Source organism: Rhinatrema bivittatum, chromosome 3 (genome assembly GCF_901001135.1).
Source record: "Rhinatrema bivittatum chromosome 3, aRhiBiv1.1, whole genome shotgun sequence".
Classification (NCBI taxonomy): domain Eukaryota; kingdom Metazoa; phylum Chordata; class Amphibia; order Gymnophiona; family Rhinatrematidae; genus Rhinatrema; species Rhinatrema bivittatum.
In genome coordinates, this window is record NC_042617.1 from 568,066,699 (window position 1) to 568,093,940 (window position 27,242).

Consider the following 27,242-nt stretch of genomic DNA (forward strand, 5'->3'; position numbering starts at 1 on the left):
ACAACCTGACATCGTGTAACTACAGCAAGGGTTATTTTTCCCTATATGCATCACCTTGCACTTGTCCACATTAAATTTCATCTGCCATTTGGAAGCCCAATCTTCCAGTCTCGCAATGTCCTCCTGCAATTTATCACAATCCTCTTGAGATTTAACTACTCTGCGTTATTTTGTGTCATCCAAAAATTTGATCACCTCACTTGTCGTACCCCTTTCGAGAATATTTATAAATATATTAAAAAGCACCAGTTCAAGTACAGATCCCTGGGGCACTACACTGTTTACCCTTTTCCATTGTGAAATAGACCATTTAATCCTACTCTCTGTTTCCTGTTTTTTAACTATCTTGCAATCCATAAAAGGACATTGCCTCCTATCCCATGACGTTTTTCATTTTCATAGAAGCCTCTCATGCGGGACTTTGTTAAACATCTTCTGAAAATCCAAATACACCACATCTACCAGTTCACGTCTTGAGCGGCCAATTGCACGCACAGGGGCCGCTTTCCCCCGTGCAGGCATCCATCTTCCCCGGGAGGCAGGGGAGCCACGATCCGTTCTTCCTGATGGCCGGACGGCTGCAAAAAAAGTAAGTCGCGCAGCGGGAGGCAGGAGAGGTCCGATGGGGGCTGCAAAAAGTAAGTTGCTTCGCCGCTTCACACTGTCAGTGTCTCTTCCCTCCTCCCGAAGTAGGGCGCGAAAAGCAGCCTTGCTCCAGGAGGAGGGAAGAAGAGACACTGACAGTGTGAAGCGGCGAAGCAACTTACTTTTTGCTTTTACGTTTTTTTCGCTTTTTTTTTTTTTGGCTTCGGGAGGAGGGGAGAGGACTGGGGCTGCCCCGGAGACCGGCACCCATGATCGCGGCCGGGGCAGGTGAGTGGGGGCTGGGGGAAAGCTTGCCGCCTACCCTGACCCCTGCCTCTACCGCAGGGGTCAGGGTAGGCGGTAAGTTTGCAGGTTAAACGCGCGACAAAACAGCAGGGAAAACTAGCGATAGTCGGGGCGCGGGTTACGGGATGCTAGGGAATAGCTAATTCGCTCGTTTGCATGCAATATACATGCCGCGTGCGGAAGGGGTTGCCCGGGGATTTTAGGACGCGGTAGGAGTAGGTTAAAGGGGATTCGGGATCGCAGGAAGGGCTAACGCGGGTTAGGAGCTGGTTAGGAGCGGGGTAAACGCAGCCGCACTTTACTGGATAGACCTGTATATTAATAAAGTCTGAGTGTTAATTGAATTAATCTGAATGGTTAGTTAGCCCACAATATCTATGAATTGTGCAAATGATAGTTAATTGATTGGTTGGGCCTCTTTAAAACTATGAAAAAACTGCATAACATTGTCTTATTTTTTATTTATTTAGAAACTTTTATATACCGGTATTAGTGGGGACATCATACCGGTTCACATAACAACTGAAAGATTGGAAAATACATTTCAACAAGGGGAATGTAACTGGGCGAGGGTAGAACAGAGAGGCAGTAGGAAGGACAGGGAAAACAAGAAAGTCATAACCAAAACAATTTACAATTTACAATGAATGTCTCCTTAATATAAGGAGAGGGAGTCACCTGAATGGTGACTCCCTCTCCTTATATTAAGGAGACATTATATGGTCTTGAATTACTTGAATTATATTAAGGAGACATTATATATGGTCTTGAATTACTGAAGCAATTGCTTGCTATATATGTAATATTTAATCAATTGTTTATTTTTAATTTTATTTTTATTAGATTATAAGAGAATTTACAAGCAAATTATATCAAATAGAAAAAAAATCATTTAATTGATTGAAGCCTTAATTATTAAACCTTGACAAACAGAAGACTTTTTTATTCTGAGTACAGAATCTGAAGAAATAAAATCTTAGAGATTTGTAGAATAATTCTTACAGAGAAACCGGAGTATAAACCACTAGCAATTCTTATAGTGGATGCTCCAGAATTAGCCTTTCAAAAGCTACTGGATTAAAGAACAGATTGGCTTAATTAGTCAGAGGGGCAGAAATAATGCACTGCATTGCTAGAAACAGAAAACAGAATGACATATAAGGACTTCCAGCCTGCCCAGTCCTGCTGCAACACCTTAGCATCTAGTTTAGCTGTGACTTTTCTTTCACTTCTTTGCCGATAAACATCCTCTGTGCTTATCTCACGTTTCTTGAATTCTGTTACTGTTTTTGCTTAAATCACTTCCACTGGGAAGCTGTTTCATGCATCCACCCAACTATCCAGGGCTTAATCTGTGGGGGACTGGCATGGAACACAGTTCCGCCACTTCATTTCAGACATGAGAGGCAGAGCAGCAGAGGTGTCCTGCTCCAGCCCGTCCCATCAGGGCAGCCTGCAGGGAAGAGGAGAGGAGGGGGTGAATCCAGCCCTCCCTTTCCCCCTATACCCCCCTTTGTTTTTCCCCTTTCGCTCCTGTTCTGTACTGCTAGTTGTCAAGGCTTCAGCCTCGGTCTTGATGGTTAGCACTCCTGCTCACATCTTTCAAACTTGTGCTAAATCCATTGCCTTTCTATGTCTGTCTGTTACCTAAGTCCTAATTTCTGGTGGAATAACCCAGAACAATGTTCTGCCACCATTTTCTCTGGGACTTGAGGAAGCAGAGTAGATCTGACAGTTTAATTCAGTTATTCCACCCCCCCCCCCCCCCATGTGGAAATGGGGCAGAGCCAGAAGCAGCACAGATCATTTCTGGCCCCTACCTCCTGGAGGGAGCAGAGCAGAGTGCCGGAGCTGCTCACCCCTGAGACAGGAGCAGCCCACTCGGCCTTGATATGCACAATGAAGGCAACTGCGAGGGAGAATGGCCAAGACTGAAGACACATGGGGGGTGAATGCTTCTCAGCCCCCACTGCTTCTGCCCCTCATGGGTGTTGGTTTATTGGCCCCACTGCTGCTTATCCTGCTGGCTTCCTGGGCCCCATCCTCTCTGCCCCCGGGAAAGGGACAGAGTTAGTGTGATCAAAGGGAGGGGAAGGAGCGAGGGTGCGGGGAAGGGCAAGAGTGAGTGGGGAGAGTAAGTGAGGGGAGGGGAGATCGCGTGAGTAAGGGGATCTCTGGGTGGTGTGGATGAGAAGGGGGATACAGTGAGTGAGGGGACTGAAGGTGCTGTGGAGTGTGAGTGAGGGGGGATTGGAGGGACTGAGGTGTGAGTGAGGCAATCAGGGAGTTGGAGGCAGAATGAATGAGGGAAGGGGAGTGAAGGGGTGAGTAAGGAAAGCACGTGGTGCTGCTGCTGCTCCTTTCCTTTATCTTTCACAGAGGCAAACAGCAGAGCACATTTTAAAAAAATTCTAATCCCCTCTACTCCGAGGAGGCTGAGGAGAGCGGGCGGCAAACATCAACGCGCTCTTCTCCCCCCAAGGCTGAGAAGTGCCAGCTGATTCTGGCTCAAAGAGGCCTGCGCCTTGTTGGCAAAGAAGGGAGAGGAGTTGCTGGAGAGGATAATTTTCTGAGTGGGGGGGGGGGAGCTCGAGTACTACCAGGAATTAGGGATGAGAACTTGTGTCTATTGACCACTGGGAGCTTCATGGGGTGGGGAGCTGGGAATGGAGGAGTAGGATCCCTGGGGCAGAGAGGAGCAGGAGGAGGATAGAGAGAGAGGGAGGGGCCCCTTGTCCTCTCTAACCTCCTCCTCCTCCTCTTTACCCCAGGGATCCTCCGTCCCTGGCCCTCGGCGGTGCTCAAGCCCCCCCCCGGCTATCCTTCGCTCACTAGTGCTCCTCACGCAAGGAATGGCTGGAGATGGAGGATCACTGGGAGTTCGCAATATGTGTGTGTGAGGGACAGAGCGCGTGTTGGGGGAGAGTCCTGGCCCCACTCCCTCACACTGGACACCCCAGGTCCAGAGCTGCTTCTCCCTTCCCCCCCCTCCCATTGTCCACAGATTAAGCCCTGCCTTTATCACGTTCTCCAGGAAGACATGTCTTATCTCTCTCCAGAGTCCATTCCCTTTGAACTACCTACTACACATGAGGTGCTGCTTTTAAGGTTACAGTACCCATAGGCAGAGGGACCTCCCCTTAGAAAATAGGGGTGGGAGATTAGGGGTGTCCCAGTCTAGTCACATGTCTATGTTGCCTATGCTTAAATCCAGCTCTACACATAACCTCTTGTTGTACAACTTCCTTTCCACTGAAAAGTGTTTCTTGTATGCTATTTACACCTATAAAGTATTTAAATGCCCCTCTTTCTCTCCTCTCCTATAGGGTATACGTATTTAGGTCCTTAAGCCTCATTTAATAAGGATTTTGGTGCAGATCCTGTGCATTTTATTAGTCCTTCTCTAAACCATTGAGATGGCACTTGTGTCCCCAGAGGGGGACACCTTCCACCCCCCCCCCCCCTGCCGCACCTACAGGCAACTATGTGGTAAATGCATGATCCCCGTTTACCACTACTCTCTGTTGTCTATCACTCGGTTTCTAGCTCAGCTGACCAGCTTGGGGCTCACCCCTAGGCTACTGAGTTTATTTATGAATCTACTGTGACAGACATGCTGGCATCCAAGTAAACCATATATTTGCCACACAACCCTGATCTAATCCTCTGGTCACCCAAACAAATTGATCAGCTTGGTTTCATACAATCTCCCCCCTGTGATTTATTCATTTTACTTATTTATTTAAACAGCTTAATATTCCACAAATCCAGTGTGTTCAGCATGGAGAGTACCATTGTACATTCATAAAATAAACAAATAACACAAAAGTAAAATAATAAAATGCATTCCTTTCTATAAACACAATAAAACACAATCGCTAAACATCCCCCACGCCCCCTCTTCCATATTTAAAATCCTTGTTCTCTGTTCACATAGTCCTGCAAAAATAACTCTGTCTTGATTAATTTGTGAAATTTTAAATAAGCCCGCTCCTGTCGAAGGGATAAAGGTAAAACATTCCAAACCACGGCTGCTGCAACAGAAAATGCCCTAGATCGAGTTCTTTGTAAACTATAGCTGGGTAACAATGGAACTTTTATTAACGACTGGGAGGAGGAACGAAGGGAGCGAGATGGTGCATACATGTAATCCTATCTGGCAAACAGTAAGACTGCACACAAGGATTTGGGAATAATAGAGTATCCTTTAAAATAAATTCTTTGGATGTCTGGTAGCCAATGAAGCCTTTTCATACAATTTCAAAGGCTTGCCCTCCATGGCGAACCAAAGATAGTTCTCAGTCTCACTGCCGCATACTGGAGTAATTGTAAAACCTTAAGTAAATTACCGGTAGCTAGCGAACCTACGTAAATGGAACTACAATAGTCTAAATGACTGAGGACAAGAGCCTGTACTACAAATCTGATATCATCTGGTGTAAACACATCTGTCAGTGGCCTAAATAGCTTAAGTTTAAAAAAGGCTAACCTGGTCACTTTACTAACATGAGCTTTTAACAACAACGAAGTCTACTCTCAAATTCTGAGGCCTCAATATTCAGTTGCAATACATGATTATCCAAATGAATATTAGGTCAAAGTCCACTATGTGTTTTGTCAATCCAAAGAGCACTTGTTTTGGCACCATCCAGCCCTGAATTCTCTTCATGCAATAGTTAATGTTCTAAAGTAACTTCTCCTGGGCCTGTGCTAGGAATAAAAAATTGCATAGCGTCTATAAATTTGACTCAGTGTAGATAAAACCTCACAGAATGGGCTTAAAAATATGTTAAAAAGTGTGGCTGATTGGGGAAATTAACAGCTATGAAAAATGATAAATTGGATGGTTTTGAGAAAGTATGGGGACCTTACTTACAGTGGAAGAATACATTTCTGGAGAAATTGAGGGCTTTGTATCTTGATAAATGTGTTTTGCTATTAAATAATGATTATTACAATGATGTAGACAATGGGGGTCATTTTCCAAGGAGTTACCGCAGGAGATAATTCCACAAATCGCGCTAACAGCCGTTAAGGTGATTTGCGAATTTTGTATTCAGGGGCGGAGCTGGGGCGGAGCATATGTAAAGTAGGAAAGAGTTATCGTATGCCGCGAAACAGCCGCAGTGTTAGCGCGGCTCCTAACGTGGCCAATAGCTACACCTCTTTCATTTGCGGTACGTTGTGTGCTAGAGGCCGGTAAAGGTTTATCGTGGTTCATGAAGTTTCTGGACAGCCTGTTTCAGGATGCTGCAGGAGAGAGAGAGAGAGAGAGAAAGAGAGAAAGCAAGCACCTTGCTATAGTGCTGCCTCCCTAGACAGGTATTTGTATCCCTATGGTAGGCCCACCTAGTAACTCGAGGTGGGGGTTAGGTATGAGTGTAGGGGGTTGGGGGCCACTTTCACATTCAACATGAGACGTACGAACAGAACAGTGGACTCTTGTGAAGATTTGATGGCCTTCGGAGTGAGGAAACTCACTCCAAGATGAGATTTGGACAATGTTCTCTCCACCTAGCTTGTTGTTGCCCAGGTAGAGTGTCCATCAAGCTAGGTGGAGAGAACATTGCCCAAATCTCATCCTGGAGTGAGTTTCCTCACTCCGAAGGCCATCAAATCTTCACAAGAGACCACTGTTCTGTTCGTACGTCTCATGTTGAATGTGAAAGTGGCCCCCAACCCCCTACACTCATACCTAATCCCCACCTCTAGTTACTAGGTGGGCCTACCATAGGGATACAAATATCTGTCTAGGGAGGAGGCACTATAGCAAGTGTCTCTCTCTCTCACTCTCTCTCTCTCTCTCTCCTAGCCTGCAGCATACTGAAACAGGCTGTCCAGAAACATCATGAACCGCAATATATACTGGCAATGTAGCTCAACTTGGGTTAATAGTGTGATTTGTGCTAAGAGTGTGTTGCATAGCTGTTATCGCAATTTGTGATCCACATGCTTATTAGCCTAAGGTAACACCCCTTTTTGGTATCGCATGCGATATTGGAAAATGAGGCCCAATGTCTGCTAATAAACCTTGAATTATATAAACAAAAAAAGTGTGGCAGATAATATTGAGCCTTGAGGCACACTTAGATCCACAGTATACCATTCTGACCAAAGAGACAAACCCTCTGGGTCCTATCATCCAAAAAGCGAACCAAACCACTTTAATACCAGACCATACAAAATTGTTCAGAGTAGTTAAATCACAAGCAGATTGTGATAAATTGCAGGAAGACCTTGTGAGACTGGAAAATTGGGCATCGAAATGGCAGATGAAAATTAATATGGATAAATGCAAGGTGATGCATATAGGGAAAAATAACCCATGCTGTAGTTACACAATGTTAGGTTCCATATTAAGGAAAGGAGAGGGACTTTTAAATTTTAATCCCCTCCGGCGCCGCTCCTCTTTGCTCGGGGCTGCCGCTGACACTTCTACCGCTGCTGCTACTGCACGTTGGAGGGAGGCCTGCGCGATCGGCGCCCAGACCCGTCGGGGTAAGGCCTTTTAATCTCTTCCCCCCGGCGAGCCTGGAACGCGATCGCACAGCAAAAACAAAACCACCTACCATCTGTCGTTCGGCCTGAAAACACGCCCCACAATTTCTTCAGCCAATAAGGAAAGGAGAGGGACTTTTAAATTTTAATCCCCTCAGGCGCCGCGCGCCAGCGTCGCGCGCCGAAGGAGCGCAACAAAGGGGCTTGCCCCTTTGTGCGCCCCTTCGTGCAGTCACTGAGGGCAATCACTATTTTAATTTATCTTGACCTTTCTTGCTTTCTCTCTACTCCAGACTCCTTTCAGAATTCCACTACTCTGTTCCTTTCACCTCCTCTTATCTACGCTCAAAATGCATGCTTTCAACATCCCCATTATTTACAATCACCAGAGAATTAAAGAGAAAATATCTCAATTTCACACCTACCAGCAGAAAAGGCTAATCCCTATCATTATTTCTCCTATCACACAATTCCTTGGGCTCTCCCTTTTTACCCTATCTCTTTTCAATGCACAATCTCTCTCAAAAAAATCTCATATACTCAATGATTTTCTCTCAGAGACCAATCCTGACATCTGTGCCATCACAGAGACTTGGTTAAAATCCACAGACTCAGTAATCATTAACCAACTCCCCACACAATCTTATGACCTCTTCTCGATTCCCAGACCGAAGAAAAGAGGTGGTGGCCTGTTACTCGCAGCTAAGAAAGGCCTAAAAATAACCTTACAACACTCAAGCCTCATTACTAATATAGAATGTGCATACTTCAAATCAAAAGAACTACAAATATGCCTAATCTACGCTCCACCTGGAATTCTTGATGCTGAGCCATCTCCCATCATTGAATACATAGCCAAACACATCAACTATGACTCTCCTGCTTTAATAATGGGTGACTTCAATCTTCACGTCGACTCGGCTATACGTTCTCACAACTGTGAAATTTTCTTATCTTCACTTCAGAACATGGGTTTCATACAGATCATTAACAACCCAACTCATAAAGCAGGCCACACCTTGGACTTGATTTTCATTAATGAAAGTATCTCTCTTGCATCTTCTCCGACATGTAATCCAGTTCCCTGGTCGGACCACCAAATCATTACCACAGCCCTCGAGATAGCAAACACTCTTCCCCCATCCTTCCCTAAAACCACGGTTCATTTCAGAAAACCATGTTCAACGGAAGTCCTAACTAATCATCTTGAAAAGGAACTACCTCAGCTAGACCTCTCAAATGCGAACTCTGCCATCTATTCTTGGCATTCTATTATCAATAAAGTCGCAGACCAAACCTGCCCCCTTACCACTAAGGTGATTCACAAGGCCCAAGACAACAGAAAACCTTGGTTCACGCCTGAACTGAAAGCTATCAAACTACTCCTCAGAAATAAAGAACATATTTGGCGTAGAAATCCGTCTCCCTCAACTTTAGCAAGCTACAAGTCCACCCTCAATACCTACAGGAACTCCATTTTCAAAACCAAGAGAGAATTTTTCGCAAAAAAAATTCACCACTTTATTTTCGATTCTAAAGCTCTCTTTTCCTACATCTCGGCCCTCACAAAACCATTGCCACCATCTATTCCTGATGACCATGCTCTCATCAAAGCTAATGAATTGGCCAACTTCTTCGAAAACAAAATTACTAATCTCACCAAACAGTTTACTACAACCAACCCTCCTACCCTTCATCAGACGACACCATTAACACAGACGACTGCCAGGTTAGACTCCTTTGAAACCACCTCCTCTCTTGAAGTGGAAAATATTTTGAAAAAACTTAAACCCTCATCTCATCCTCTAGATTCCATCCCATCAAATCTCCTCATTTCTATTCCAAATACCATTGCCAAGCCTATAGCAAAAATCATCAACTGTTCGTTAACCCAAGGACTAGTTTCCGATTCTCTAAAACAAGCCATTTTGAAACCTCTCCTAAAAAAACCCAACCTATCAACTACTGACCCAGCAAACTTCCGCCCCATTGCCAACCTGCCTTTCATCGCCAAGATCATGGAAAAAATAGTTAATAAACAACTCACAGAATTCTTGGAGGATCACAAGATTCTATCACCATCACAATATGGTTTTCGTAAATCTCTAAACACGGAATCACTTCTGATCTTGCTCACCGATTCCATCATTGTGAACATGGACAAAAAACAATCACTCCTCCTGATTTTACTTGATCTTTCGGCTGCCTTTGATACGGTCAACCATTCAATTCTGCTTGACAGACTCATGGATATTGGCATATCGGGCTCTGCCTTGGACTGGTTCCGTTCCTTCCTTCATAATAGATCATTCAAGGTGAAAATCAATAATAATCAATCACATACAATCAGTTCCAAATTGGGTGTTCCACAAGGCTCTGCCCTTTCACCAACCCTCTTCAACATTTATCTACTTCCTCTCTGCCTCCTCCTCACCAAGATGAAAATCAAGCATTACATATATGCGGATGATATCCAAATTATCATCCCCATCAAGGAGTCTTTACAAAAAACCATAATCTTTTGGGACAGTTGCTTCCAGGAAATCAGCTCTCTCCTCTTTAAGATTAACCTAGTCATCAACAAAGACAAGACGGAATTCCTAATCATCTCTCATGATGCAAATCTCTTTAGTAGAGAAACAACCTTTCTCCCTAATGCTCAACCTCAGGTTGATAACCACTCTCTTCCTACCTTCCCTTCAACAATACCTGATAACTTCAAAATTTCTTCGTACGTAAGAGATTTAGGCACCCTCTTGGACAACCAGTTCAACTTTAAAAGATTTGTTAACAATACTACTAAAGAATGCTTTTTCAAATTACAAGTCCTTAAAAAACTTAAACCCCTTCTACACTTCTACGATTTCCGTTTGGTTCTTCAATCAATCTTACTCACTAAAATCGATTACTGTAACTCTTTGTTGCTCGGACTCCCTGCTGTAACTATAAAGCCATTACAGTTGTTACAGAACTCAGCTGCCAGGATTTTGACAAATACAAATAAGAGGGATCACATCACTCCAATCCTTTACCACCTCCACTGGCTCCCCATCAAATATAGAATTATCTACAAAGTGCTAACCATCATGCACAAAAACCTACACAATCTGGCCCCACTCGATCTCACTTTCCAGGTTCGCCCTAATTATTCCAACAGACCTTTGAGAAGAGCATACCTAGGTACCCTCTTCGTCCCTCAAGCAAAAACATCTCTAAGAAAAAGGGTCTTTTCTATCGCTGGTCCCTCTAACTGGAACACTCTCCCTCCTGACCTCCGACAAGAGACTTGCCCAATCTCCTTTAAGAAAAAACTTAAAACTTGGTTATTCAAGCTTGCTTTTCCAGAACCCTCTTGTTAGCTTAAAGCCTTCTTTACATCTCTCACTACACTTCTCTGTTTATTTCTCTCTCTTATATGGTTTGATCTGTTATTAGTCTCTCTCATTTATTCAGGATCCCTCTGAAGAGTCCCTCAGGCTTTTGACTTTTCCTTTTATTTTTATTCTTATTCTTATTTTTATTTTATTTATTTATTTTATTTTTATTCTTATTTCATTCCATTTTATTTTTTTTTCTTCCGCTATTCTCCACTCCTTTTTTACATATCTTCTTAGTTCCTTCTCCCTAACCAAGCCTAGTACAAGCACAACTAATTTTGAATTATTCATTTGTTAGACTTTTATTACTTATGACCCTCATTACTATGTAATCCAATTCTTATTTACCTTGATTACTATGTAATTAGATTGTATACTTAGTTTTTCTTCTCTTTGACTGTTACTTAAAGTTGCTTAAATGTTTCATTGTTCCATGTAATGCCGTCAGGCAAGTTTTTGTTCTTTGTAAACCGGTTTGATTTGCATCTAATGTAGGAAGATCGGTATAAAAAAACAAAAAACAAAAAAATAAATAAATATTAGGTGCTACAACCCAAGAAAGAGATCTAGGTGTCATAGTGGATAACACATTGAAATCGTCGGCTCAGTGTGCTGCAGCAGTCAAAAAAGCAAAGAGAATGTTGAGAATTATTAAAAAGGGAATGGTTAATAAAACGGAAAATGTCATAATGCCTCTGTATAGCTCCTTGGTGAGACCACACCTTGAATACTGTGGTTGCCACATCTAAAAAAAGATATAGTTGCGATGGAAAAGGTACAGAGAAGGGCGGCCAAAATGTTAAGGGGAATGGAACAGCTGCCCTATGAAGAAAGACTAAAGAGGTTAGGACTTTTCAGCTTGGAGAAGAGATGGCTGAGGGGGGATATGATAGAGGTGTTTAAAATCATGAGAGGTCTAGAACAGGTAGATGTGAATCGGTAGTAGATAAGCGTGTATCTTCTAAAATCCAGGTTCGGCGCGCGCAAGGCTGCCGATTTTGGGCAGCCGGTGCGCGCCGAGCCGCGCAGCCTGCCTCTGTTCCCTCTGAGGCCGCTCCGAAATCGGAGCGGCCTCGGAGGGAACTCTCTTTCGCCCTCCCCTCACCTTCCCCTCCCTTCCTCTACCTAACCCACCCCCCCCGGCCCTATCTAAACCCCCCCCCCCTACCTTTGTCGACGGATTTACGCCTCCCGGAGGGAGAAGTAAATCCACGCGCGCCAGTGGGCTGCTGGCGCGCCGAGACGCAACCCGGGGGCGGTTCCAGAGGGTGCGGCCATGCCCCCGGACCGCCCCGGGCCGAAACCACGCCCCCGGGCCCACCCCCGAAACTCCGCGTCCCGCCCCCAAAACGCCGCGTCGATCGGCCCCGCCCCCGACATGCCCCCGACAAAAAACCCCGGGACTTACGCGAGTCCCGGGGTTTGCGCGCGCCGGCAGACCTATGGAAAATAGGCGCGCAAGGCCCTGCTCGCGTAAATCCGGGCGGATTTATGCGAGCAGGGCTTTTAAAATCCGCCCTTAAGAAAATAGCCACTTTTATTACTAGCAACAGTAACATGGAATAGGCTTAGGTTTTGGGTACTTGCCAGGTTTTTATGGCCTGCATTGCCACTGTTGGAAACAGGATGCTGGGCTTGATGGACCCTTGGTCTGACCCAGTATGGCATGTTCTTATGTTCTTATGTTCTAATGCTATGTCATCGTGCCAATAACTTTGCATGAGATATTTTTATTTATTTATATACCGACTTTCTTGATACAAATCAAATCAACTCGGTTTACATTGAACTAAGCAGTAACTATAACCAACCAATCAATAAAGACATTTGAAGAGGAGCATAAAGTTACATTATAACAAGGATGCCTTAACTGGGAGTAGGAAAAAAAGAGTGGGAGAACGAAAATAAAAGATAAAAGATAAAATAACTAAATACAATAGAGTATGGGAGGGAGGCAGGGAGCCTACCTCACGATAACTTATAAACACTATTTAGCATTTGTTTATTTACATAGGTGATGGAACAATTCTTAGTCAGGCTGTTGGGCTAGTGGCAGGGAAGGCTCTGCAGAACAGCCATGTCTTGAGTTTCTTTTTAAATGTTAGTAGGCAAGTTTCATGCCTGAGGTCAGGAGGCATGGTGTTCCAGATGGAGGGACCTGTGATAGAAAATGTCCTGTCTCTGATGTATGAGTGGTGTACAATTTTAATAGGAGGAACAAACAAGGATCCCTTGTATGCATCCCTTAAAGGTCTGGCCGTCGAGTGCAATTTGAGAGGGTGTAGTAGGTCAAGAGGGGACTGATGGTGAATATTTTTGTGGATAATTGTGAGTGATTTATGGAGAATCCTGAAGTTTACTGGGAGCCAGTGAAGATCTTTTAGAATGGGAGAGATATGCGCTCTCCGATTGGTATTCGTCAAAATTCTCGCCGCTGCATTTTGATATTGATAGATATTGCATCAAAGGCCAAAGTTATATCTAACTGAACCAGAATTCCTGACTTCTACTCCTCTATGGTACTGCATATTTCATGCAATAATGATAGTAATAAAGTTTCTGTGCCATATTTGTTTCAAAATCAAAATTCTTCTTTGTCAAGAATAGCAAACTCTGACAAAAAAATGCTCATGTAACCACTTCAGTACCCGTTTTTCATGGATTTTGCTCAGTGTGCACAAATTGAATATTGGATAATAGTTTGTTACAAGTTCAGAAGACACATTTAAATCATTTTGAACTGGTTTTACAACTGCTTGCTTAAAACACCAAGGTACATTGCCATTGACTAAGAACAAATTTAACAAGGTAAGTAAACAATCATCAAATGCTGCTAATTTGTTTTTAATGAACAAGAAGGGACAGGGATCTAATGGACTGACAATGACTTTCAATTGAGCTACAGTTTCTTGCAACCCTACTTTACTAATTAAAGCAAATTATTCCCAACATGCTCCAGTAAAAGAATGTGATAAATCCACACTATCATGATGGTAAATATTCTATTGAGGAATCTTTTCTTTCACTTGGTTACCTTTTCGTGAAAGAATTTTGATAATGTAGCACTCTGTGGCCTTTTATTAAGAATGTGCCTCAGAGTCTTTGATATATCTTTTAACCAAGGTAAATAATTCTAATTCTGCCTTGGATCCCACAATCCACTGGATTCAAGATACACCCCTATACTTTCCTTTAGTGGTGTCTTCATTCAAGCTACTATAAACCAGGTTCCTGCCCCCATAAGCTTATCATGTGTTGGAGACTCACAATGTGAACTGAGCTGTGTCTGGAACTGAGTAATGTGTTTTGGACCTGCCAAAAAGGTTTTTTCAGCCCTGAAGAAACTGCAAGCTGCTGCCACCAAGGTGAAGGAATATAAAAATACAACAAAACCCCTGTGTGCTCTCCTGTCAATGAAAAATGTTCTGCAAGAACCAGCATCCAATACTCACAGTGATAAGTTGGGAAAAGGGCTGTACTATGTAGGCTGTCTAGAGAACAGCACTACATAGCCAGCAGAGGAGGAAGTAAAAAGGGAATGCTAGGAGATCATTTAAGGAAGAAAAGGCACAATTTGACTGGCTCTGTCTATTCATGCGAGGTGGGGATGGCCCAGGAGTTGGAGCCAGGAGCCAGGAAAAGAGGAGTGCATCTGACAGCCCTGTAATCAGTTCTTCTCCTGAAGAGCTAATTATCAAGAGGGAGAGACAGAACTCTGCATCTGAGGAAATAGAGAGAGAGCTGTTCTTGCTTCATAACTGAGCTACATGTAAAATCTCAACAAGGGACAGAGAAGCCAGGAGCTGAGAAATCGAGAGACTTCCTATCCAGGCCCAGAAGCACATGACTGGATCACCCTCCTAAGAGACTAAGTTAAGTAATCTAAACTTTTCATAGATCGTATCTTAGCAGAGGCAGGAGAAGGTTTATTTCCTTACCTTTGTCACAAATTCAGTATCTCATCTTAACTGCCTTTTAGCTGAAATCAAGCATAAACCCTTGCCTCAGCTACACAAGATGGATCAGGGAAAGAGAAGCTGATGGACTGTGGTCTTTCTATAAGAGACTGAAACCAGGCCCACCTTCTGTTTAGTAACAAGTAAACCATTTGGGGAAGCTCCCCAGGAGAGAGAGAGAGAGAGATCTTCCACACATTGCAGTGCTCATCTATTTGGTTTGTCATCTAGCCAGTTCCACTATCAAGAGGGACTCCATTTTCTTGATTGTTTTTTTTTCCACACAATTTTGTGTTTGGGACAGGGTGCGCCCTTTAAAAACTGGTGATACTGGGGTAGATCTGTTTCCCCCCCCCCCTTTTTTGAGCACTCAGGCGTAAAGACAATTTTTGAAAGTTGTGTACTTCACTGCTTCCCTTCCCCCCAACCTTTCTCTATTGGCGTTCCTTATATTTGTTTTACTATCCATATGAGTATGTTGGTTGCCCTGGCTAACAGGCCATACTCAGTGTTATTTTTGCATTGCTTGATTTAAAATAAGAAAACTGCAAGTTTATATTATACTTTATTCCCATAATTTTCCTATATAATGTTCTGGTTGGATTTACTGTCTACTTACATACTACAAGTAAAAAGGTTAATTACTATTTTATTCTGTTGTGATGATTTTATCTAGTCTGTGGTGTCACAAGTGAGAGGTTGTTTGGGAAGGGCACAGAATTGTGGTATCAGGGTGACCGGGACCCTGCCTCATCCCCCATTCAGGCTACGAACCCAAAGATAAATCATCTTAGTAAATATAATTTCTCATGTGGTACTCCCCACCCCAAGCATAGGGATAATTCATAGTCCGGACCAAGGGGGCCACATACCCACCACTGAGATCAGACTAGCTGGCCTGTAGTTACAACCACCTCTCTGTTCCTGCATTCCAACTGACCAAGTATGAGTGGTTATGCAGTACTGTTGCTTTAATACAACACATCAATCAAGTCAAAACTGGGGATGCTGAAAAGCAACCCTACCATGGACCTCTAGACACCTTTCAAAACAGCAGATTCTACATTGCTGTTAGTCAAATAATGTAACTTTTTTATGCTTACATATTAGGTTTTTTTTCGGTCTGGCAGGTTTATCCTGCACCTTTGGGCTTCAGCTCAATTAGAAGCAGCCTAGGCTATGCTATGGTGCCATGAGCCTTCATTTCCAACTATTATGGGATTTTTCCTGTTACTGATTTTTTTTAACATAGCCATTGCAGCAATAGTCCTTGACTAGATCCACATTTCACTGCTCTTTCCATAAACTGGTATGTGTCCACCCTAAGTCTGGCTACTAGATATCACAAGTGTGCAACTACTGGGGTTCCTCTGCCCAGGGGCTCTGAGTGCTGCTTCCATGGCATCCTCAGTCCTGGTTGGCCTAACGAAGCAACACGTGGACTTGGGAATTGAACCCTGATATCCTGCCTGGCAGTGCATATTGGTGCTGCTGAACCATTGTGCTTTTCAATATTTAACTTTTTTTTTTCTCTAAAGAAATAATTTGATCAATATCATTACCTGGAAGATGTGCATTGATCTCCTCCTTTAGTTCCTGCACGACTGACTGGGTCACTGCATCCAGTGGTAGAAGTAGCTGGTTTGGAGCTGTGGTTTTCCGAGTATTTCCTGCCAGTGAGTCCTTGTCTGCATCTTTGATCCATTCCATGGTCCTCTGCTGGGCAGTGCCTTCAGCAACATGAACCACTGTCTTGCGACCAGGGCTAACTGAATAATATGTAAAAAGCTATTGTAAGGTCATTTTGTTATTTAGCTCTATCTCTTAGGTCTTCTGAACATTTTTCTTGGATTTTCTTTTCGCTTTCTATGGCTCGAACAAGCGTCCTAAACCTCCAGATTGGGTATTTCCTGCTAGTTACTGTATTGAGATTGCTAGGCATTGATCGCTAGGACTGCAGCTTCATCTGCCAGGACATTAATTGAAGAAACACTCTTTCCTAAATAAATAAATAAATAAATAAATAGTCCTCATTGGTCATTAGTTTAAATGTGGTCAGTGCAGTTAGTATAGCTGTGTTTAAAAAAGGATTGGATAAGTTCTTGGAGGAGAAGTCCATTACCTGCTATTAAGTTCACCTAGAGAATAGTCACTGCCATTAGCAATGGTAACATGGAATAGACTTAGTTTTTGGGTACTTGCCAGGTTCTTGTGGCCTGGATTGGCCACTGTTGGAAGCAGGATGCTGGGCTTGATGGACCCTTGGTCTAACCCAGTATGGCATTTTCTTATGTTCTTATGTTCTTAATTTTGTGGATTTTAAAGTTCTATGATGCCATACGTGAACATAGCGAAGTATATGTGGCATCACAAAAATATTGCATCATTCACCATTCAAGATAGCTATGGATAGCCAATTAACAATAAAGCAATTTGGTAGAGATTAAATGTAATCTGATTATCAATGTACATTCACAAGTGCCTAGTTGTGATTGTAAAACGCATTGTATATACTCATAGATATAATGAGGCCGATATTCAGTGCTACTTAGCTGGGTAAGTTTGGATTTATTGGCTAAGTGGTGCCATTTCAATATTTGGTCGCATTCAGCAGCCTCCACTAATTGGATAGCTATTTATCTAGCTAAATATTTAGCCTGCTAAGTTGGGAAAAGATGGGGGCATTCTGGACTGAACTGTTTTATCTAGCTAACTTAGGGTGTTATTTACTAAAGCTTTATCACTCGTGTTAGGGCCTTATCACTTGCAATAGGATTAAAATGAGCTGGATGGAAGGAGTCAGGGAGGGGTGGGGGCGGGAAGGGGGAGGAGACAGCCGCAATGACTGAACATTATCGCCGGCAGTAGCATGGCAAATAGCTACACCTTTTATGGTGTTGCTATTCATTGTGAAAGGCGAAATCTTACCACCGCGGTGCAAACGGCTGCAGCCTTTCACAGGCCTGACCCCCTTCACCCCACCCCCTTTTTCACAGGATTCATCATTCTGCGAGGAATGATGAATCCTGCCCTTAGCTAGATAAGTGTCGATATTCATCCTTATCTGACTAAATTAGCCAGATAAGTTAGACCTGATATTGATCTCATGTCGAAAGTTAGCCAAATAAACTATTATTTGTTATTAACTATTTGTTATTAACTATTATCCTGAAGCAGCTAAGACCACTCTTACACTTCCAGGATTTCCGTTCAGTGCTTCAGGCCATACTGTTTTCAAAGATCGACTATTTAACGCTCTACTACTCGGTCTCCCCGCCTCTTCTACTAAACCTCTACAGATGCTGCAAAATGCAGCAGCCAGGATCCTTACAAACACACGTCGTAAGGACCACATCACACCAATCCTAAAAATCCTACACTGGCTACCCATCCAATATAGAATACTCTTCAAGGCTCTCACCATCATCCACAAATCCGTCTATCAGCAATCCACACTCCAACTCGCCATCCCTCTCGAACTACATACTTCAACAAGGCCGATCAGAAACGCCTACAAAGGTTCGCTCAAGGCCCCGCCCAACAAATCCTCGGTCCACAACCCTATTCACAAGCGAGCACTTTCGACAGCAGGTCCGCTCCATTGGAATTCGCTTCCCCCAGATATACGCCAGGAACAATGCCATGTCTCCTTCAGAAAGAAACTGAAAACCTGGCTGTTCACACAAGCTTACCGTTGAAGGAACCTCCATCAATCCAACATTGACTCTCACCCTTTGACCTCTTACCCAATCCCTCCCCCCTCCTCATTTCCAGTCCCTCCACGTTTCCAGTCCCTGCCCTGACACCACCCCCCCCTGCTCACCTCCCCATGTCTCCTCCTCCCACAGGATATATTATGTTAATAATCGCCTAGGATAAATCTCTGTTTATGTCTCGCTACTATATTGTTTTTGTTAATTTTTATCACTCTCCAGTTGTTATTGTTTAAAAACCTTTCCAGTCTTCCATCTCCCATGTTTTCGCTCCCTGTTTAATGTAACTTTACCTTTCTACTTAGTTGTTAAATTGGTTTCCCCCTGTTCTATTGTAAACCGGTACGATAAGACCTTGCCTTGAGTATCGGTATAGTAAAAGAAGTTAAATAAATAAATAAATAATAAATATTAGAAAGCCAGGTATATTCAATGGTGCTGCCATATCACTGAATATCCCAGACAGTTTATCCAGCTAACTTGCTCAACCAGATAGTAACTGAATATGGTTCTCTATTAGTAATTATCTTCTAGTGAGTTTAATTTTCAGACTGTGTTTGGTTATAATACTAGTACATGGGCTTTTTCATATGAAATCATGGAATGGAGAAATCCAAGAATGTAACCTATGACCAATCCAATGCCTTAGAGCAGACCTGGGCAAGGGGCGGCCCGCGGGCTGAATCCGGCCCGCCCACTGCTGAGAGCAGACGGGGAATGAGGCACCGCTGCCTTCCCTTGCAGAGGGAAGGCAGCGGTGCCTCATTCCCCGTCTGAATGAACTGCTGCCTTCCCTTGCAGAGGGAAGGCAGCAGTTCATTCTCCGCTCCCTCGCTCCCCGATTGGCCGGCCAATCGGGGAGCGAGGGAGCGGAGAATGAACTGGTTTTTTTTTTACAGCGTCCGGGGGGGGGAGGAGGGAGTGACTCGAGCGAAGGCACGCTGTCCGATTGGCCGGTACTGGGCAAGCCTTGCCCAGTACCGGCCAATCGGACAGCGTGCCTTCGCTCGAGTTTCTTTCCTACATATGTCACGGAGTTTTTTGCCGGTCCGCGGCGCGCGCTCCCGGTCTCTCCCGCTGCCGTTGCCGCTGGGCTGTCTCACGTTCAAGCCCAGTGGAAACGGCAGCGGTGTTGGAAGAAGCTATGGCACCCGCGGCTGGCCTTTTCTTCTTCCCGCGCCTGCCCCTCCCGTGACCCGAAACAGGAAGTGATACAGGGAGCGGTGCGCGGGAAGGAGAAAGAGCCGTGCCGCGTCGGCTGCAGCATCGGCCCCCGAGCAATTGAACCAGCCGGCAATCGAGAAGAGAGTCAGCAGCATGAGCCTCCCGTGGCCGAAGGGATTCTTCTTTCTTGGCCTGCGGGGGCTCATGCTGCTGACTCTCTTCTCGATTGCCGGCTGGTTCAATTGCTCGGGGGCCGATGCTGCAGCCGACGCGGCACGGCTCTTTCTCCTTCCCACGCACCGCTCCCTGTATCACTTCCTGTTTCGGGTCACGGGAGGGGCAGGCGCGGGAAGAAGAAAAGGCCAGCCGCGGGTGCCATAGCTTCTTCCAACACCGCTGCCGTTCCCACTGGGCTTGAACGTGCTGACAGCCCAGCGGCAACGGCAGCGGGAGAGACCGGGAGCGCGTGCCGCGGACCGGCAAAAAACTCCGTGACAAATGTAGGGGGAAGAGGAAGTGAGTAAGAGAGAGTGAGAAGCAGCCAGCCAGCCTGTGTGTGATTGAGTGGTCAGAGAGCTGATGTGTGTGTGTATGTGAGAGACAATGAAAGTGATTGCTCAGGGAGATGACTGATGTGTATGTGAGAGTGTGAGGCATTAGTCAGGGAGGTGACTGATGTGTGTGTGTGTGTGTGTGTGAGAAAAAGCATGGAAGTGAGAAGTCTGGGTATGTGGGAAAGCATGAGCATAAGAAGCCTGGAGTTGTGGGAGTGAGAAACCTGGGTGAGTGTGCATGCATGAGAGAGAGAGACTGCTTGGTAAGGTGACTGTGTGTGTGAGAGAAAAAGACTGGTGTGTGTGAATGTGAGAGAATGTGATTCAGGGAATGAGAAGCCTGTGCACGTGGAGAGTGAGCATGGAAATGAGAGAGACTGGTGTGTGTGTAACAGAGAGAAAGTGATTATGGGAATGAGAAGCCTGTGCATGTGAAGAGTGAGCATGGGAGTGAGAAACCTGGGTGTGTGTGAGACACATCATGGGAGGGAGAAGCCGGTATATCTGAAAGAGAACATGGGAGTGAGAGACTGGTGTGTGTGAGAGAGAAAGAAAGTGATTTTGGGAATGAGAAGCCTGTGCATGTGGAGAGAACAAGCATGGGAGTGAGAGACTGGTGAGTGAGTGTGTGTGTGTGGGTGAGAGAGAGAGACAGAGAAAGTGATTATGAGAGTGAGAAGACCATATATGCAAGTAGAACATGGGAGTGGGAAGCCTGTGTGTGTGTGTGTGTGTGTATGGCATGAGAGAAACTGTTCAGGAAGGTGACTGGTGTGTGTGTGCCAAAGACTGTTTGGGAGATGATTGGTGTGTGAGAGACAGAAACTGGTCATGGGGGCATGATTGGTATGGTGTGTGTGTGAGAGACATGGGCACTAAGGAAGAGGACCATAAGTATAGAGCTTAGCTTCTACTGCTGCTTCTGGTGTGTGCCATGGCCTGCAGGGAAGGGGAGAAGGAGAGCTGCTGGAGGGGGTAAGTAAAGGTGGCTTTAAGTTTATTTTTCTTGACTGCCATTTTAATTGTATGATGTCTGCTTTTTTGAAATATTTTATTGGTGTTTGGAGAATGTTTAATAGTTTTTATGAGTTTTTAATTGTTGGATGTTATTCTGTTCATAGCTGTTTAGAAACATTTATTCTGCTTATTAGTATAGTTTTACAATTATTTCTGTTTGGGGATCTATAGCTGCTTGTTAGTTCTGTTTTCCTAATAAGAGGTGTATTGGTGTTTAGGGTCTGATGTAATATTTGTAGTGTTGCCTTTTCATAGATAGGGTTGCTCCTGTTTGAGTGTATTCCATAATACAGGTGTAACTGTGTGCAGATTAGTTTATGTGCATTACTACAGATCCTGGGAGTATGTTAGGTCGGTTCTGTGTCTGTTACCGAGATGAGATATTTTGCTAGCATGTAAGCGTTTGTATCGGTCTTATTTGTTGTGTTTTCTCAGAGGACATACATTGGTGGTAAACTGCTGTCTTTTCATAAGGAGGGCTATTGAGAACTGAGTTAATTATATTAGTCCGGCCCTCTAAAACCATCCCAATTTCTCATGTGGCCCCATGGGAAAATTAATTGCCCACCCCTGCCTTAGAGTCTCAGAAACATTTTAAAAAACATATTAACAGATGCCACAGAACTGCAGAATGACTGTGAATAACCAGTGAGTCACTGTCTCTTTGTTATCTTGGGCAAGCCACCTCATGTCCCTATATCTCAGTCATTCCATTCTTTCTTCGCTTCATTATCCTTTTGGAAGCTATATTCATGCTTTCAGTGTATTTACACGCATCATAGATGGTTGCATGAGGTTTCCTGAAGCTCTTTCCATGTAAAAGGCACCAGGATCCTATTAGGATACCGGATATGCTAGAAATTGTTTATCTGTCTATACATCGATGAACAATATTGCAGGATTCTCAAGCATATACAGATAGGGACCTTCATTTTCAGTTTTAATTTTATTCTGCCTGGGAATTTCAGTGGTATAACAACAGTTGTCAGTGGAAAAATGACTTTGATATATACACAGGAGAAAAAGCACTGGAAAAGTCATTCTCCACCGATTCCATTTTTGTTCTAACATAGAAATTCCCAGGCAAAATAAAATAAAATCTGAAAATGAAGGTACCTAAATACAGAGTACATTGTAGGGTAATTTTAAAAGGTTTACTCAGCTATTATACAGCTAAAATAAAGGGTTATGGGGTAGATTTTCAAAGGGTTACGCGCGTAACCCCGAAAACCTGCCCCTGCATGCGCCGAGCCTATTTTGCAGAGGCGGCATAACTCCTTGAAATAAGGTGGGGCGGGTTAGGTAGGAGAAGGGAGGGGAAGGTGGGGGGCTGGGGGGTGGGGGGTGGGTTAGGGCTGGGAGGTGGGTTAGGTAAGAGAAGGGAGGGGAAGGTGGGGGGGAGCAGAAGAAAAGTTCCCTCCGAGGCTGCTCCGATTTCAGAGCGGCCTCGGAGGGAATGGGGAAAGCCATCGGGGCTCCCCTAGGGCTCGGCACGCGCAAGGTGCACAAGTGTGCACCCCCTTTGTGCACGCCGACCCCGGATTTTATAACACGCGCGCGGCAGCGTGCGCATGTTATAAATTCGGGTGTACATTTGTGCGCGCTGGGTAACGTCCACAAATGTGCCCCGCGCGCTCGTTTAAAAATCTACACTTATGTATGTATGTGCTTATGCAGGTATTTTTAGCCAGCTGTAAGTGTAAATCCACTTTAGCTAATATGAGAAGAGTCCTTCCAGGGCTGTGTAATAGATTAAAACATGTAATTTGAAATTTGAAAGGTGATGCACAGAAATAGCATGCCATTCACACATAGATCTTTGTGCACCAATTTGTAACATGTAAAGTTAAGAGTATATATTTAGTTATATAACATCCCAATATTCAAACTCAAGTTTATTTTATGTTTGAAATCTGGGTTGTTTTGTGCCCCTTTGAAAATATGTGTTTAATTTTGGAGATAGGCATGCAACTGAAAATATATCCCATCTGTTTCCTTCGGCGACCGCCTGCCTCTTAACCTCCCAAAAAAGATCTCTCCTCCCCACCTTGAGTTTATGCATATAATTCTGGGTCCTTTTTACGGGATGCACTGTATGGGGTGAAGAAAGATGGAAAGCAAAAACCTATCCAGGAACCTGAAAAAAAATAAAAGCACGAAACGTTTTGAAGATAAAGAGAGTGATGCTGGGTCTTGTCAAATCAGGCACTTTCATTGCCCTCCTGCAACATCTGGCTCTGACACCAGGCTTGTAGTCAGAAAAAGAGATAACACACAAAGCCCTTGTATTATAACTATAACTTAAACCATGTATCTTGTACAGAGTTCTGATACCAAAACTTTACATTGTCTCTCTTTAGAAGGAACACCACCTATTGTTTATGGAGAAAAAGCAGCACATTTTCATTTTCTCCCTTCGGACTTTCCGAAGCGTGCTAGCTTCATGTTACTTACAGCTCTGGCAAAAGGCTTCATCAGACCCATCGGGACACTGCACAACTCTGTCACAAGCAAATGTGATGTCAATGCAGCAGCCGTCATCGCAGGTGAACTGATAGCGTGAGCAGTCTCCCGGACAGCCTATTATAACATAACAACACTCATCCGGTCACAAAACTGGGAATTGTACCTGGGATTCCGTTTTCATCTTAGCCTTCTATAGAAACTTGGTAAATGTGATCACACAAAGGTCAGCTTCATCAGAAATTACCAATTAAAAACAATATATAAAAGATAAAACAAAATTGAGTGAGACATGAGAGATTTAAAAGAATCCAGTTATATATATAGGTTTGCTCAGTGGTTTGACCTCTGCTGCTAAATCCCCCTTCCCCAGGCCATTCCTATATAAACTTTAGTATATCATTTCAAAATCATTCTACAGGGTACAGTACTTTTCATTCGAGGGAAACAGCACAAGGGACTAGGACCTAAAAGTTCGGTAATGTGCTGACACTGTACCTTCACACGAGAATCGTTTCTTCTCGGCAGCCTTGATGTCTCTAGACCTTTGTAATACGGGATTGTTTTGTATGCTACCATATGTTTCAGCACTGCTCTTAAGTACAAGGTCAAAATATGTCGCAGGGAAATCTTAGATAGCAAATGTTTGTACATCATATATGTTTAGCGCATACCCTCCAATCCCAGTGCCTAGTTCTGGGTTTTATCAAGGCTCACTGCTCCTGACTGAGACTATAATAGTTAATCAATCTTTGAAAAGTAGCCCAAGGTGCTAGTGAATTATTAAGCACCTGAGGCGACAGGAAGATATTTGGAATCAAGTCTTTTCAATGCTGGGTCTGAAACACAGCAAGAAATATACGCACCAGGATGCAGCACGGTTTCTGCAGGGGTATCTTCTGGATCCATGTTTTAATCTCGGGGGTATATCAGGATGCAGAGTGAAAATGGAAGTCTGAGGTCAACAGATTAACATAAGAAATGCCACTCTGGGTCAGACCAAAAGTCCATCAAGCCCAGCATCCTGTCTCTGAAAGTGGCCAATCCAGGTCAGGATCCCAAAGAATAGATCCAATCCTTCTTACTCATAGCCAGTGATAAGCAGTGATTTTGCCAAGTCCACCTGGCTGATAATGGTTTATGGACTTTTCCTCCAGGGATTTGTCTAAAACTTTTTAAAACCCAGCTATGTTAACTGCTTTCACCGTATCTTCTGGCAACATATTCCACAGTTAAACCGAGCGCTGAGTGAAAAAATGCTTTCACTAATTTGTTTTAAATCTGCTACCCATTAGTTTCATGGCGTGCCTCTAGTCCTAGTACTATTTGAAAAGGTAAATTAACAGTTCAATGTTTACCCATCCCACCCCACTCATGATTTTATAGACCTCTATGGTATTTCCTCTTAGCCATCTCTTCTCTGGGGGAAGAGCTGTTCCATCCCCTTTATCATTTTTGTCGTTCTTCTCTGTAGCTTTTCTAGTTCCGCTCTATTGTTTTTGAGATGGGATGACCAGAACTGCACACAATACTCAAGGTGTAGTCATAGTCATACCATGGATCAATACAGAGGCATTATGTTAACCTCTTCAAAAATATCTAACAGATTTGGAAGGCAAGACTTCCCTTTGCTAAATGTTGACTCTCCCCCATTAGTCTACCTATCCAGATGGCCAGTTATTACATTCTTCCGAATAGCTTTTGCTATATTGCCTAGCACTGAAGTCAGGCTCACTGATCTGTAGTTTCCCAGATCGCCTCTGGAGCCCTTTTTGAAAATGGGCATTACGTTGGCCACCCACCAATCCTCAGCTATCATAGCTGATTTGAATGAGAGATTGCTAAGAATAAATATGCAGTTTAAATTTTGCATTCCTTCAGAACTCTGGGGTTTATACCATCTGGACCTGAAGATCTGTAACGCTTAAGTTTGTGGATTTGCTCTTTTATGCCTTTCCAGTTCACTGATTATTTGATTTAGTTCCTTTGAATCATCGCTCTCAAAAATTGTTTCTGGCCTAGGTATTGTCCCTTTTGAGTAAAAGTCGAAGCAAAGAATTCATTTCGTTTTTCTGCTCTGAACTTCTCTTCCGTCAGTGCTCCTGTTACCGCTCCGTCATCTAGTGGTCCCACCAACCTCTTCACAGACTTATTGCTTTAAATATACTTGAAAAAGTTTATATTTTGAGATTTTGCCTCTCTAACAAGCTTCTTTTCAAATTCTCTTTTGTCCTGCCTTATTAATGCTTTCACATCTAACTTGTCAGAGTTTATGCTCTTTCTTATGTTCTTCATTTTGGCTTTAACGGGCTGAAATAAGGCCAGTTTATAACTACCCCACTGAACACGGGGGTTTATTTTCCAGAAAGATTTGATGATTCAAGTTACTGATAACCATCTGCATATTGACCACAGAGAAGACCAAATCAGACCTGTTGTTTTGATTTTTCTTCTGGAAGTTAAATAATCTTGCTCAAGGTAGAAATCGTTGTCAAGCACTATACTCCCACATGCTTCTTGTATACACGCAAATAGATGTGTGCAATCATTTAGAACAAATGTAAAAAAATGCAGTGAATGGCCTGCTATGAAAATATCCCAAAATGTTGGGGTATTTTCATATTCCTTACATTTGAAAAAACTTGGTCCTTAAAGATACTTGAAAAAAAAAGGCCTTCAATGGCCCACTAGGCACCTTCCCAACCGGTCAAAATTGAATTGAGGGCCTGGGCTTTTCTTTATTTTTCCCTTTTTCTTGAACCCACAGTTTCCTCCTGCCCCTCTGGGCTTCCAGGTCAGTTGGCACCAGAGCTGGGATCTAGCCCCATGAACCTTCATTTACAACTACCCAGGAATTTTTCCCTATTTTGTATCCCCTCCCGACTTTATTCCAGTCATTACAGCAACAGTTCTCAGCTGGTGGCCTTGCACCAGGGCTCCTTCCATTACCCTGCAATCGTAGGCCCTATATCTGGCCACTAGGTGTCGACATTGGACAAAAACTAGGACTCTGAAAGTACCTTCTCCCCAGGGGGCTGTGAATGCTGCCTGACAGCAACCCAGTCCCCAGCTGACCCGGGGAGTGGAAGACCTGAGTCAGGAATCAAGCACAGGTCTCTCTGCATGGCAGTACACAGCACTGTCTCTGAGCTACCAGGCCAGCCATGCTTTCTCCTTTCTTAAGCTTCTACCAGTCTCTCACCTGCTCCAGTATGCTTGACAGAAAGGACAGTGACTGTGATATTGTCGGAGCTCCTCTGGCCAGCGGAATCAGTCACAGTCAGCTGGAAAGTGTATGTTCCCTCTTGCAGGTGAGATAGCTGCAGAGTTCCTGGTTGTGACACCTGAGCAAGAAGAGAAACCAGCAGATTTCTTAATGATACAACCTGAGTCTAGTGACTGGATTCTCAAACAGCCTCCCACCAAGCACTCACATATAGATAATGACCAAATGGGGCATCTTACAGATCGTTTTAGTAGAACAATGGGTACAAATTATGGTGAATGAACTCTCTCATGTTACAAAAATAGTTATCCATGTTATAAGTTTGTTCCCTGGCTCATGTTTAAATGTGCGCTCTGCCATACCAGCACACAAGCAAGGGTGGA

The 27,242-nt window shown here is 43.9% G+C and overlaps 1 protein-coding gene across 3 annotated transcripts in view; it reads right to left on the reverse strand.

Annotated features, from left to right (window-relative positions):
• The window catches only part of LRP11 (LDL receptor related protein 11), a 53,669-nt gene that overhangs the window by 14,448 nt on the left and 11,979 nt on the right, over positions 1–27,242 (reverse strand). For 2 of the 3 annotated variants that reach the window (XM_029596540.1, XM_029596542.1), the window contains exons 3-5: positions 26,836–26,977; positions 23,625–23,750; positions 16,285–16,491 (exon numbers count right to left, since the gene is read on the reverse strand). In XM_029596540.1, coding sequence (XP_029452400.1) covers positions 16,285–16,491; positions 23,625–23,750; positions 26,836–26,977 — 475 coding nt within the window. The remainder of the gene's footprint in view (positions 1–16,284; positions 16,492–23,624; positions 23,751–26,835; positions 26,978–27,242) is intronic. The other variant, XM_029596543.1, reaches the window with a different exon arrangement.